Consider the following 15,064-nt stretch of genomic DNA (forward strand, 5'->3'; position numbering starts at 1 on the left):
TGTTTTGTTTATCATTTTGGCATTATGGGCACAATTTTTTTCTTGGTTCGTAAAAAGAAATCAGTGGTCTTCATAAAAATAACAAAAAGGGCACTATACTATTTTTAGAGTTGGGACAGTAAAATGAAATAAGGAGGAAATAGTGAAAAATTACGCAGTAAAATGTATAAAAACAAAGTTTAGTTCCTCTTTATTAATAAGTAGTCCACGAGGAGTTGACGGACACCTTCAAATATAAAAGCGGGCATTAAGTTCGTGTTTTGCAGCTAAAACAATTTAAAAAGTTTATTTTCTTTAAAATGAATTATTAAAGAAAAATCAAAGGCATTTTAGAGCGATGGTATTAAATGCTAGTAAAAAACTGTTCACGCCTAAATAAATTTATGTTTATATTATAAAATTATTTATGTATGTTTATACTCGACTCCACGTTCTTCTTTTGTTAGAGTTTTTGAATTCCTTCCAAATTTTAAAGTTTTGTACCAAAAACAGTTTTTTGTTACAAAATTGTTATTTTTGCAATAAAAAAATAATATTTTATCCAAAAATCAGCCAATTTCGTTTATATCAAGCACTGTTACTGACTATAAATCTTTAATAACCCACATTTCGAAGTTTCATAATAAAAATTTAATATAGTATAAATATAAATGTGTAAATTAAAAAAAAAAAACAAAAAAAATTGTGCGGTCGGACCAGGGATTGAACCCACGACCCTTTGCATGCAAGGCAGACATGCTAACCACTGCTCCACGTGGCAAACAAATGTATGTTTCTGTTAAATAATGTTATGTTTGCATGGGCTTGTGGGCGCTGCAAACTATGCTATATAAATGTAACTTATAACGATAATTATCTGCTGGTGACCATAACAGCTACGTAGCCCAGTGGATAGTGTGTTGGTTTACAAACAGTATGGTCCTCGGTTCGATTCTCCGTGCAGGCGAAAGGTAAAATTTCAAAAATTTATAAAAGTGAATAATTTCTTCAACATTATTTGTATTACAGAAAAAGGTGCCAAGAACTAAAAATTTCGTGGAAGTGAAAATTACGATAATGTTAGGGAATGAGAACAATCGTCTTTGGGAAAAATTCTTCCAAGCATATAATATTTTTGGGCTCAAAATGCTTCCAAACATATCATATGTTCACATAAAACAAACATATTAATGTTTCGGCAGTATCCAATAATATATGTGCTTCCTGCAAAATATGTTTGGAACATATGTTAAAGAAGCGATTTTTTTTGAGGGTGTGGCTATTTTAATTGTGTTTTTTTTTTTTTTAGATTTAGTCATTTTAAGTGGAATAAATGAAATCGTGTTTCAAATAGTTTTTTTTTAATATTTGTTTTATTTTTACATGCCATTTATTTCTCAATTTGGTTAAATATGTCAGAATATTTTTTGCCATTGTTGTTGCTTTTTTGAGAGGTGCAACAATTGACAATTTCATATACAAACACATACTTTCTGTGTATAAAAACAAACCGGCTTTGTATTTTGACTGAAGCTGCCAACTATTATTCATATTATTTTGCATTTCATCAGAAGCGGTTTAAATATAACACCCGTGGTATTTTAAAACCATCATCTGCATTATTATTCTCATAATATAGGTATGTAGTGCTATTTATGCAAATAAAGTCATCCAAAATCAATATTCGGGTGTGAAGTCTGGAATCCAGTGAAAATTAACAACCAATGGAATACTGTAATCGTATGCCATGTGCCCACAAAACAAAAGACTTAGGAAACAAACACCACCGAATACTCCCGCAATGAGTTTGCTCTTCAAATCTTGTTTGTAGCAACATTGTTGCTAAACATTACAGAAAGACACTATTGGGTTGTCGTGCCCAATCCACACCATATGATGTAATTAAAATGTTGTCTATGGTATAATCATCACTACATTGTAATTGTATTGGATAGTCTTTTCAACTCAGCAATCATCTTCAATAACAACTCTCTCCAGCAACTACTCTTACTCTCATTATGAGTGTATTTCTCAAACATTGAATATTTTAGTTTGGGTCTGTTGTTTGTTATTCTTGTTGGAGGATGGGTGGGTGAGAGTGTTTATTTGTGTGAGTGTTTTGTGCAAATAAGCTCTCTCAATTGGGACTCACTTGGGGGTCTGTTTGTTGCTGGCTGGATACAAGCTTCTTGCTCATTTGTTTGTTTTTTTGTTTGTGGAGAAGAAGATGCTATTATAGCCAGAAGAAGTTTTTAGTTTTTCACCATAATAATACATTTCGCTGCATTGACTGTTTTAGTTCTGATTTGAACTTTGCTTAAAGCGGTTGTGTTGACGGTAGCTTGGAATGCATCTAAACGTTTAAATTTATGTGATTTCTGATTTTTTATGCAAGCACGGCAAATAATTAATAATACAAATTGTAATTGAATATTCTAAACAATAAAAACAACAACAACAAAAAAAAAACAGAATTATTCGTAAAAAAGTTCACGGTGTTATTAAAAATCCAAGTGCATATCTAAAAAGAGAGGGAGAGAATAAAAAAACAACAACAAAAACAAATACCGTATTTGAAAAGAATGTTTGTTTCTTTTTTTTTTTTGTGTGTTAAATGCAGCCTCCGACTTTGGAGCCAGCCTAAATGCTAACAAGTTTTAAAGTTTTCCCCAGTGACTGCTTCATAGTCTCTATATAACGTAATACTAGCTATTTGCCAAAGGCAAATGCGATTTTTGTTTATTGTATTTTCATATGAGGGAGGAGCTCATCAAGGGGGTTCGGGGGATGCTCTTACTCCCGACAAACAAGATCTAAAGAAGGCTTTTACATAGCCAACTTGGGAAGAAGATGAACGAAAATGAAAATTTGAATCTCATTAAAAACAGCAGCAGCAGCCGCAATACTTGGAAAATAATGTGAAAATGGCAATGTCATAGCAACAATGATTAACATATCAATTTTGTTTTATTGCAAATGGTTTATTAAATATTTTTTCATGCTGCTTAAAAGCATAGATATTAATTGAAACTGTAATATTAATTAATTGGCGATTAAAATTTTGAATGCTGTGCATGTTTTTTTTATTTCAAAGTGATTATTAATCAATTGTGCCCTATGAACTTATTCATAGAATTAGTTTCTGTATTGGATAGTGAAATGAGTTTTGCAATAAAAGGATACTACAAACAAATAGTGGGTGAATTAAACTTACATTTTTATAACAGACAAGTGTAAATAATCGAAATGATAAACAAAACGCATATGAATATGGATATTTCATATTGGATGGGATGAATAGAACTAAAATTTTCTTCAGAACAAATATATAGAAGAAATTATTTTTCATCAGCGATGAAGATTATGTGTTAATCTAAAAACATAACATTAAACTACAAAAAATTAGTGGACTATTTTTATTAAACAAAATTGATTTTTAGATTTTGTTCATATTTTACACAAGTTGAATTTTTCTACCTTGTTAAAAATATGAGTTCTTCCACAAACTCAAACAAAATTTATTAGATATAATTACTTTGCTTCACTTCTTAAAGAGAATTTTTAAATACCCATACCCATTTGTGTTTCACGCGTGAAAATCAAAAGTTTTTTTTTTATATTAGGGGAATTTAGTTTAAAGAGTTAAATTGGCTTTAGCAGCCCCTTTTTTGAGTGTATATGTATCCTAATCCTGCTTATATTCACACACGTCAGTTAGGAGCTTAAATGATGAAGATATATATGAAGGTTAACTTCATATATATCTTCATCATTTTCACAATTTTAATATGATCTTATTAGATACAAATATTAAGGAATTGTTATTATTAAGTTATTGAAAAGAAAATGCCCGATTCCAAATCCAAACAAGCCTGGCTAGATATCTTTCCTCGCTGTCTAATTTGAATTTTCATAGCCTTCAGTATAGACCTGACGAGGGGAGATAATTCATGTTGGGTCTTATATGCCAACTTCATATGAAAATTACATACTCGAATTATTCTTATATCTTCAAATAAGTATTAGAGGGCTACGTGAAAATGGCCGTTGATTAAATAAATTTATTGACACGTATTTAAATTTAAAAAGTTTATTTTAAAAAATGGGGTAGGAATATAAAAGTCGAAAATCAAATTTGACATTCAATATGTGTTGATTAAAGACGATTTTGTTTAAACTTTTAATGAATAACTACACTGAAAAAAATATTGTCGTGAGGTCAAAGATTTCATGTCTTTAAAATACGAATACAAATTTTGCTTAGCATAGAAGACGCATTTCTCTAAAATAAAGTTATTTTCCTTGTCCAAAAGTCGATAAACTTTTCAATGAAGTCGTATTGTCCTTATGATTAATTAATTGATTTGACTTAAAAATGGGTATCTTAACTTGAAAGAAAAAATTTATAGGCTAAGGTCAACTTGACTTTAATAATTCAGAAAAATTCTTTAAAATTAATGAAATTGTCTTTAAATTTGTTGTCTTTTTGCATCTTAACTACAAAGCAAAAAATCGTTCAAATATAGGACATGTTTTTCAAAACTTTATTTTAAAGAAGTTTTTTACTTCAAACATAGCATAATTTCTACTGGAAGTCGAGTCCTAATTTGGAAAATAAAGTTGCCGTTAACTCGTTTTTAAAGGACTTTGATAGCATATGAAGGAAAAAAGCTGAGAAAGCGAAAAATTAAAATTTGCTTCCTAGAAGCAAGTACACAAAACCTAAATTTAAAAGAGAATTGTGTCTTAAAAGTATCCTTACTTGTATTCTCCGCTTCTTTGGCCAATACCAATTTTTTTAAAGTAAAGACAAAATCTTTGGAACCGAGTATGTTTTTTTTTCAGTGTAAAAATGTTAGCAACCTACATATAAAAATTAGATTTTGATTGTCGTAAAAAAGTTTAAGTTGACTCATAGAGTCTAATTATTGAGCAACAGTTGTAGAAATCATTAATTATCTTCATTATTTTTCAGATAAAATAGATTTTCAAGTTGAGTTTAATTTTTAAAGCTAATGTTACTGCATTGATGCATTACTATTGAAAAATGGAAAATTTTGTTGAATGAATTTTCCAAAAATTTTAAACATTTTATATAAGAAGAACCAAAAAAACATTGGTTTACATAAAATACGAAATTAATTGATCTAATTTATTTGTAATTGAAAGTGTTTTAATCATGGCAATGATATTATCAATCACCGAATATAATTAATTAATTACTTGATCAAATTAAAAATTTAATTCGTTTATTTAAAGGTTTGATTGTATTTTTATTAAAAACCTAAATGAAACAATTAATTTTTGAAAAATACTGGTAACGTGTTTTGTCTCTGTACTACACAGAAAAAATACGTATTGTCTTCAATCACTAAATTAATTGAACCTATTAATTTTTAATTGAAATGTTTTCAATCACAGAAATTATAATATCAATCACCAAAGTCAATTAAAAAATTAATTGTTCCAATTAAATTAATTGATAAAATTAATTTTTGTGATTGAGTTTTGTTTCAATTAAAAATTTTATTGAATACTTTTTTAATTCAATTAAAATATTAATTGGAAAAAAATGTTGGTGATATTTTTTTCCATATACTAATATGTTAGGTATTACATTTTTCATTTTATTTTAATAATTTCTTTAATCATAATTAAAAACTAAAACCATTCGTTGCATTACCGAATACTCTATAGCAAGTGTAATGAAATATTATATGGCTCACTAATGGCATTTGTAGGGATTAATGAGTCATGTCATGAATTCCACAATTAATTAAATGAGATTTATTTTATTCTCCCATTTGTTTTTTCTTATATCTTAATTTGCACATTTGTCATGTAATAGTTAGACAGTTTTATGTAATTTAAATTATTATTATTTTTTTCACACCAAACCCATTTTTGTGTGCTCTTTAAGGCGGCAACGGATGTTTGCTTAGGAAATGTAAAGTTGATGAAATAATACATGGTTGGTCTATAAAGTCAAAACTTAACAGCGGCTAGAAGAACCAACAGCATTCTCTTTGTTGTTGAGAATTTCAATTGTCGTTTGACTTCTTGAATGCTCTAATGGATTTGTAATTAGTATGAGTTGGTGTTGTTGTATTCTTATATGCGCTCTATCTCCCTCTCTTTGTCTCTCTTATTTAGTGAAACAATTGTTTAGCCACTTTGGTTTAGAACTCAAGTGATAAAGTAAAACACGCGGAAGGAAACGGAATTATTGCTTCAAACAAAAAAAATATATAAATTGCGTTAGCTTAAACACTCGATTCTTTAAATTCAATAAACGCCTAATGACTACTTAAACACATCCAAAAAAGAAGAAAACTTATTTAATATATCTCTCTATTTAGCCAATTGTTCAGTGATTTGTTAATGGCAAAATAATCTCAAAGTCGATGCATTTAATTAAACTAAATCTTAAGGAAATTTGCAAATTTGTATTGGATTCAATTCATCATCAACGTCATTGCTGCAGCCAGCAGGGGCAACTCATCTCTAGATTGGATTGATGCGGTAAGTTTTTAATTTAATTCGGTTTTATTTATTTCAACTTTTTGTTTTCTTTTTAACAATTGGCTAATCTAGCCATCAGCCTGCTGATGCATTTAATGCTCAGTGTGGCTTTAAGCATTTCCGCTCCATTATTAACCAGCTATTAAATTTAATTCATGTCAGCTCTAATATTTGAATGCCATTTGGTATAAAAAGGATTTTTCGCTTGTGGTAAATGTGTTTGATTCCTAACTTTCATTTTGATTCCAATAAAACATTCCGTAGAAAACATAGAAATGTGTTTTTTGGGTAGAATTCTTGATGTTTTGGTAGATTTTTCACAAATTTTCTATAGAAATAAAATTTTAACAAAATTTTCTATAGAAATAACATTTTTACAAAATTTTCTATAGATTATAAATTTTGACAAAATTTTCTATAGAAATAAAATTTTAACAAAATTTTCAATAGAAATAAAATTTTAACAAAATTTTCTATAGAAATAAAATTTTGACACAATTTTCTATAGAAATAACATTTTGACAAAATTTTCTGTAGAAATAAAATTTTGACAAAATTGTCTATAGAAATAAAATTTTGACAAAATTTTCTGTAGAAATAAAATTTTGACAAAATTTTCTATAAAAATAAAATTTTAAAAAGTTTTCTTTAGAAATAAAATGTTGACAAAATAAAATTTGACAAAATCTTCTGTAGAAATAAAATTTTTACTAAATTTTTTTAGAGATAAGATCTTAAAAAATTTTCTTTAGCAATAAAATTTTGACAAAATTGTTTATAGAAATAAAATTTTGACAAAATTGTCTATAGAAATAAAATTTTAAAAAGTTTTCTTTAGAAATAAAATTTTGACAAAATAAAATAAGATTTGACTATAGAAATAAAATATTAAAATGTTTTCTTTAGAAATAAAATTTTCTAAATAAATAAAATGTTAACAAAATTTTCTAAAGAAATAAAATTTTAACAAAATTTTCTATAGAAATAAAATTTTGACAAAATTTTCTATAGAAATAAAATTTTGACAAAATTTTCTGTAGAAATAAAATTTTGACAACATTTTGACAAAATTTTCTATAAAAATAAAATTTTAAAAAGTTTTCTTTAGAAATAAAATTTTGACAAAATAAAATTTGACAAAATCTCCTGTAGAAATAAAATTTTTACTAAATTTTCTTTAGAGATAAGATCTTAAAAAATTTTCTTTAGCAATAAAATTTTGACAAAGTTGTTTATAGAAATAAAATTTTGACAAAATTGTCTATAGAAATAAGATTTTAAAAAGTTTTCTTTAGAAATAAAATTTTGACAAAATAAAATAAGATTTGACAAAGTTTTCTATAGAAATAAAATTTTTACTAAATTTCCTATAGAAATAAAATTTTGTCAAAATTTTCTATAAATATAAAATAAATAAATTTTCTTTAGAAATAAGATCATAAAGAATTTTCTTTAGAAATAAAATTTTGAACAAATTTTTCCAATTTTTTCGCCTGTCCAAAATTTTCATTTCAATCGCGCAATTAACTGATCCAAATAAATTTTAATTTAAATTGCTTCAAATACGAAAATAAAATATCATAAAAAAACTAATTGGTCCAATTAAAAATTTTATGGATTCAATTTTATTTGTGATTGAAACAAATTGTTTTAATTCAATTAAATTTTTAATTGTCAATTAGTCGTTTTGGAAGTTCGATCTTGTGAAGTATTTCACCATCTTTGACTTTTTTCGATTCAAATCAAATGTTTATTTAACAAAACTTTGCTAGATTATCTCCTTACCATGATTTAGATTTTAATTGCGAAATTTACAATTGCTTGCCATGGGCAATATAACTGATGTCTTGAACTTCCTTTAAATGTAAATGGATCTTTGTTTGTTAACAATTTCATTGGCAAGTTACGTTTTGCGATGAATGACAAGTATTTTTTTGTTTTGGTGGGGGGTAAATCCTCTTTCCTTTCATGAAAAAGGTCACCGGAGCAAGTTTCCAAAAATCAAAAAGCTGCTTCGAACAACAATTGTTGCACGCGTCCATTGAAGTGAAGTAGTGATGGCGATGAATAACATTTGCTTGTAATCGAATACCGGCTTTTTCCAGCTTTACTACCATCCATTTCCATCAACAACATTTGCCTAGCTTGGTAATGGGTCTTCTATTCAAACGCTAGCTTAGACAAAACAACGACGTAATCATCTCCGGACTTTACAAAAGGGAATTCCATCATTATGATTTGTTGCGTTACGCTGCAGGGCTGCTGCAGCCATAGTCATAAGTCATGGTGTAAATTCAGAGAATGGAAATGGGAAATATTTCATGGCTCTCTAGGTTTCTCTTGTGGCGCACCATTTATTCGATTTTGTAGTTCTGTTGTTTTCGTCTTTAATTTTGTGGCAAAAATAGCCCAGAAATATCATTATCGCCAATGTGATTCAAAGAGGTCTTCTAAGAAACAAAAGGCAGCCCTTGCTTGCTGCCTAAGCAAAAAGCAGCAATTATGAAACATTTTTCAGTTGAGACCCATCTTTAAATGGCCAACGTAACAAGTGTTCCACAAGTGTTAGTGGGCGGGGTTTGGGACGAGGTTCCTCAAGCTGGTGTTGTTGGCATTGTTGGGCGCCAATCTGTTTGTTTTGCTTTGGGATTGCGTGAAGTTGTAGATGGTGCAATAACTCCCCCCCTCCTCTTCATCCCTTCCACGAATAGAAACAAAGTGGCATCACAGCATAGAATGCTGGGCAAATTTTTGAGTAAAAAAGTAGAAATTTTGTTGATATTGTTGTATTTAATTAAGTTTTTGAATTTGATATTAAATTAATAATATAATAATTGTAATATGGATTAGAAATCTAAGAAACTGTAGTTACAATTTAAATTCGATCATACAAAATCAATTAAATTAAATTAAGATAAAATAAAATTAATTAAGCTAAATTATATTATATTAATATTAGAATTACATTGAGTATAGATTTAATAGAATAGTAACAGCCAAAGTAAAAATATTTTCTTCTGGAACGAAATGTTAGACCAAGGAAATTCCCCTTTAATATAAGCATTTTCTATAAGAGAAAGTAAACACGAATTTATGACAAACGATGCTACGATTGTTTCTAACATATTTTATTTGCTTATACAGAATTTTTTTTTGCGGCAACAGAAAATTTGCTTTCTTCTTTCAGTACAGAGAATGAAGAGAGCCCTTTTTTGTTGGGGCGGCTGTTACTAAGTTTTCGACGGCTTACGACTGAGCCGCTGCAATAGAGAATAATCGGTGGCTCATCAGAACATATAAATTGGCCTAAATCATCTCTTTTGAGCATGAATTCGACATAGAAAAATGTGATTGTCTTCAATTAAAAACTGATCCAGTTAATTTTTAATCACAGAAATGATCACCAACTTAATTTTAAATTTTTAGATGAATTTTGTTTTCATATTCAATTAAAATTTTAATTCGAAAACTGGGAAATACATAATTACCGAAAAATCTTCTCAGAGACCATATTTACCATTACATTCCATTCTATTCCGCCCCATTTAATTTAATGTTTTATTAAAAATTATTTAGAATAGAACCGGTTTTGCAGTTTTTTTATGTTCTGATTAAAATGACTCTTGGTGATAATCTAGCCTAACAAATAAACTCGTTGCAGAATAACTTACGGTAATTTAGAATTTTGATCACCATCCATGGGTATTATACAATATCATATCAAAGAGAGTATCTAAAAAATATAATTTAAAAGAAACAATTATTTGTATATAATTTCAATGTCCGAGTGTAAAAATTGAAATGAATCGAATTTAACAAAATATTTTATTGTGTGAGTTAATAGTTGTGTTCCTTTACGTACTACTAGTTACTACTTTTACTAGTTTTTACTAGAAACCGTTCCTCAACCCCAAAAAATAGTAAAAGTAGTAAACAATTTTAAGAGAATAACGTCAAAATGCATGTCTCTTTTAAAATTTTTTTACTACAAGTTACTCGACAAATTCTTTCGAGTAAAAGTTGTAGATATGTCATGACAAAAATAATTATTTGTTTTCAAATTTTACAAACTAAAGTAGTTCCAAATCGCTTTTTTGGAAATAATTTTGTAACTTTTTAATGGATTAAGATATCATCATAATTTTTCCTTTATGCCAAAGCTGCGATGTTTTTCTCAATATTTAGAGGTTTGTAGGTCCCTAGTGGATTCACGGGCTGGCCTATAGACGTTGGAAGTTGGACACCTCGGATGTATGAAATTTAGTTTTACTTGGCAAACGCGTAATTATGCGCCGATTTTCATGATTTGCTGGATAGAACTTATAAACCACCATAAAAAGATTGTGTATGTGTGCGAATATATCTAATATTTGCGAGATAGGGCCTTACAATTTATTTTTTTTGCAAAATTTTAACAAAGTGGGGTCTGTATTTTGAGTCTAGAAGGATAGTTTTAAGATCGATTGTTGTTATATTTTCTTAACTACATTCCTTATAAAATTCTACGTATTCTGGAGGAAAAAAATTGTGCACCTTCCACTCCACAATTTGGAATTTCAAAACAATGCCGAACCAATACCACTTGTTTCGAAAAAAAGTACCAAAACATTGACCGACTCACACCAAATTCGACGCAACCTTTAATGGACCAAAAGTACCTCTACGTTTTGAATTTTATGCAAATCGGATAAAAGTTTTAATGTCTATGTCATGAAGACCCCAACTGGGGGGTCGGCTCATATGGAAGCAAAATCGAAACTTAGGCCGATGTAGTCCATCTTTAAAATTGACCTGCTTGTAGAAGAAAAACGTGTCTGGTAAAATTTCAGCACTATAGGTTCATTATTGAAGGAAGTAGCCCGATTACAACAGATAACCAGACAGAGAGACATCGTCTTATAATTTCTCCCTGATCAAGACTATATATACTTTCTATAGTCAGAATTCGTTTGTATGTGTTACAAACGGAATGAAAAACCCCACCTTATACGATACTGATAATATGCGCTATTATTTTACTTCATGGCCCAGAAGCCAGGGTTTTACTTTGATTAAAAATTTTGCAAAAGGAGTACTTTTTATAACAAAGTAAAAACCATAGCTTCTTTCTATCGTAATAAGGATTTCAAAGTTTCCTACAAAAAATCTGCCATTTGTCAAAATAATTGCTATATAAAAGTATTTAATTTACCTACATGTTTTGAAAATATTTATTCAAATCACAATGCTTCTTTTGTTTTTTATTTGACATTTTTACTATATTTTCGTTCCTGTACATTTAAAAAATTTAGAAATCTGAGAGGATTGTCGATATTTCTCTCTTTTACTACTTTTTACTACGAGTAAAGTAAAGGAACACACCTAATATAATCATATAATCACAAAGTAAAAAAAAAGAACTAAAAATCTTAGACTACAACACATTCTTCGGTAAAAAAATAAATACAACTGTTTTTATTTTTGGGAATGCCAATAAGCAGAATTAACATACTATACTATTATTTTGGATAATTATAGAACAGTAGCTCCAATTCGAAACCGAAATGAGATTATTATGCAGATAGATAAAAAAAATTGCATCAATATAATAATTATTTATTAAAAATTATTGGGACATATACTAATTTTGTATGTGAGAGTATAATAATCGGAATTTTCTTTTAACAAGAACATCACCAGATTCCAACTAAGGGTTCGGTCACAGTAGGCAAAAATTTGACAGAAATCAAACAAGAACTTGTCGCCACAAATGAACCAGCTAACATTTTTAGCTCATATTGGATATACTACATCACGCTATGAATATTTTCCAAAAACGTTATCCAAATATTTGGAAAGTGCACCTAGAAAAAAGTTTGACACTCATTTTGGGGTATTTAATATTTAAAAGGTTTACAAGGAGAATTCTAAAGGAAAGGTTGCTATGTTTGAATTTTCAACATGGATTTTCACATATGATCCTATCCCCTCTAATTTTACTCTTGTGGAAAAAGATAAAAATCGAACCCCTTTTCAATCAATGCATTCGATATGACCTTTACGCTTTGCCAATTTAAGGAGTACATACTCTTTCTTATAAATCTCATGATTTGTAATTAAACATCTGCTGCTGGTCTCTCAAACACATTATGCTGATCGCGAGTATGTCTCTTGGCGTGATTTGTTGATCACTGACTGCTCTTTTTGTTGACAGTTTTAATTTGGTTCATTGGATATTCAAAAAAATTTTAACAAACCGATAATATAAAACCTGAATCTTATTTGGAATCTGCTTGTGATCGGTAAAGCGGGGGTTGATTAATTTCTTTTGACATTATGATTATTTAAGTGGCGCTATAAAAATGTAAATCTCTTTTTCGGGTGATTAAAGATTACAATGAAACAGATAAATGGGACATTATTTCTCAAGTTGTTAATTGAGATTTCATTGTTTAGACTTATTTTAAATTGGTGTTAATTAATGTATTAAGGCACGATTTGTTTTGCGATAGAATTCGATTTATTTTCTGATCCATCAGGAATCTAAATGCTGACTAACAGGTTATATTCGATTGATTGGATAATAAGTGGTGGTGAAAAACGTGTGTGAATTTTGTTAAACTATGAAGTCATAGGGCAGAAAATGACAAATCTTGTATATTCAGATACGTATAAAATATTTGGCGATATAGAATTTCAAACAAAAAAATCTTTAATTTAAATATGTTCTTAAATTTAAAAAATCTCTTCTTTAAGTTTTGAAGAACTTTTATTTTAAAGTAAAAATTTTAAGAGATATTCTTTCTATAATGTACACCCAGAGAAGGAATATGATCACCCCAAACATGTTTTAAGAGCAAAATGTTATTTTTGGGTGGTGACCATGTAACATGGTTTTCGCAACCATGTTATTTTCTCGGAAATCATGTATCTGATTTCGGCAAGCAGGTTATATTTGACGAGAAAATAACATTTTAGTGACAAACATGTTACATGGTCACCATACAAAAATAACATTTTGCTCTTGAAACATGTTTGAGGTGATCATATTCCTTCTCTGTGTGTACGGCATATAAGAATCACATGGTTTCGATTTAAGAATAAACTTCAAAGTAATTTTTATTGGAATATAAACTAAGTTCGATATAATAAATATTTATTTTATTTAATTATGAAAATCTAACACACGAAGATCTTAAAATTTTGACAAATGAATAATGATTTGAGCTTTTTTGTGGCGATCATGTAACATTTTCAACGCAATCCTTTTCGCCCACACCCTCACAAAAAATCGCTTCTGTAACATATACTCCCAAACATATTTTGCTTCAAGCATATACATTTTTGGGTATTGCCCAAACATTTATATGTTTGATCTCATCCAATATATAATATGTTTGAAAGCATATTGGTCTAAACAATATATGTTTGGGTACTCTAAGTTCCAAACATTTTGTATTTTTGCATCCAAATTCAATAATGTTGTCTTCCAAAAAACAATATGTTATTATGTGAACATATAATATGTTTGGAAGCATTTTGCACCCAAAAATATTATATGCTTAAAAAAAATTCTCCCAAACAATATTGTGCTCAAAATTTTATTTATTTATTTATATATTTACAATCATAATGAATTACGAAAATAAACAGGTAATATAGGTGCTAACAACATAGGTTTTCGACCTGAATGCTCAAAATTTTGTTTCTGCCTAATTGTATATTCCCCCACATCTTTCTCACTTCCACGAGATTTTTTAGTTCTTAGCACCTTTTTCTTTTGCCGGACGGGGATTCGAACAGCGGACCACACAGTTTGTAAGGATCAAAGAAGTAGCTGATCAATTGCCCAAGGAAAAATAAAATGTTAATTTTGTAATAACAAGCAACAACCACAAACTTAATTCAATATCGCTCCCTGTTAAATAGCGCTCCAAGCTACTAAACACATATATGTTTATAGGCTATTTCTAAATTAATATATGTTTGCATCCAAGCATATTATATTTACAAACATTTTATGTCCCAAACATAATATGTTCTAACATATTAACATATATGTCCCAAACATGTTATGCTAGTTTATGAACATTATATGCTTGCACTCAAAAATATTGTGTTTAAAAATTTGTGTTCCTAACATATAATGTTTATAGCCAAACATATGAAAAACAGTATTTTTCATCCGTGCAGCGAACATAGTGGTACTAAAAACTAACGTGGTAGCCATTTAAGATTTTATGATGTTGATGAAAAGAATTTGGTCATCAACAAAATAGGGTTTCTCTCTGTTAAAAGGAAAAATAGAATTTTTAATCGTCTAGAATTCTATGATCTTTACGTTGGTCAAAAAGGACGCGAATTAAAAAAGGAAAAAATATATTTTTGCTTTAATTGATTAACATGTTTTTCGAATTAATTTAAAGAAGTATTTATTCTTATTAAACAATACCATTCAAAAATTTGACAATATTGTGCCCTAGATCACTCTATTATTTATTAAATTGGGTTTCTTTGTAAGATCTCTTATATATTTAACAAATTGCAAAAAAAAAACAAAAAAACTCCAATAAGTTTTATTTCT

General features: G+C 28.5%; 1 protein-coding gene across 5 annotated transcripts in view; it reads left to right on the forward strand.

Annotated features, from left to right (window-relative positions):
- The first annotated feature begins 1,601 nt into the window (after positions 1-1,601).
- The window catches only part of js (jiangshi), a 57,547-nt gene continuing 44,084 nt past the window's right edge, over positions 1,602-15,064 (forward strand). For 2 of the 5 annotated variants that reach the window (XM_075288876.1, XM_075288880.1), the window contains exons 1-2: positions 2,278-2,401; positions 6,339-6,501. In XM_075288876.1, the coding sequence (XP_075144991.1) occupies positions 6,497-6,501 (5 nt within the window). In that variant the 5' untranslated portion in view covers positions 2,278-2,401; positions 6,339-6,496. Of the gene's footprint in view, positions 1,619-2,277; positions 2,402-2,547; positions 2,564-6,132; positions 6,502-15,064 lie in introns of those variants that run through there. The other 3 variants (XM_075288879.1, XM_075288877.1, XM_075288878.1) reach the window with 3 other exon arrangements.

This window comes from Haematobia irritans, chromosome 1 (genome assembly GCF_050003625.1).
Source record: "Haematobia irritans isolate KBUSLIRL chromosome 1, ASM5000362v1, whole genome shotgun sequence".
Taxonomy (NCBI): domain Eukaryota; kingdom Metazoa; phylum Arthropoda; class Insecta; order Diptera; family Muscidae; genus Haematobia; species Haematobia irritans.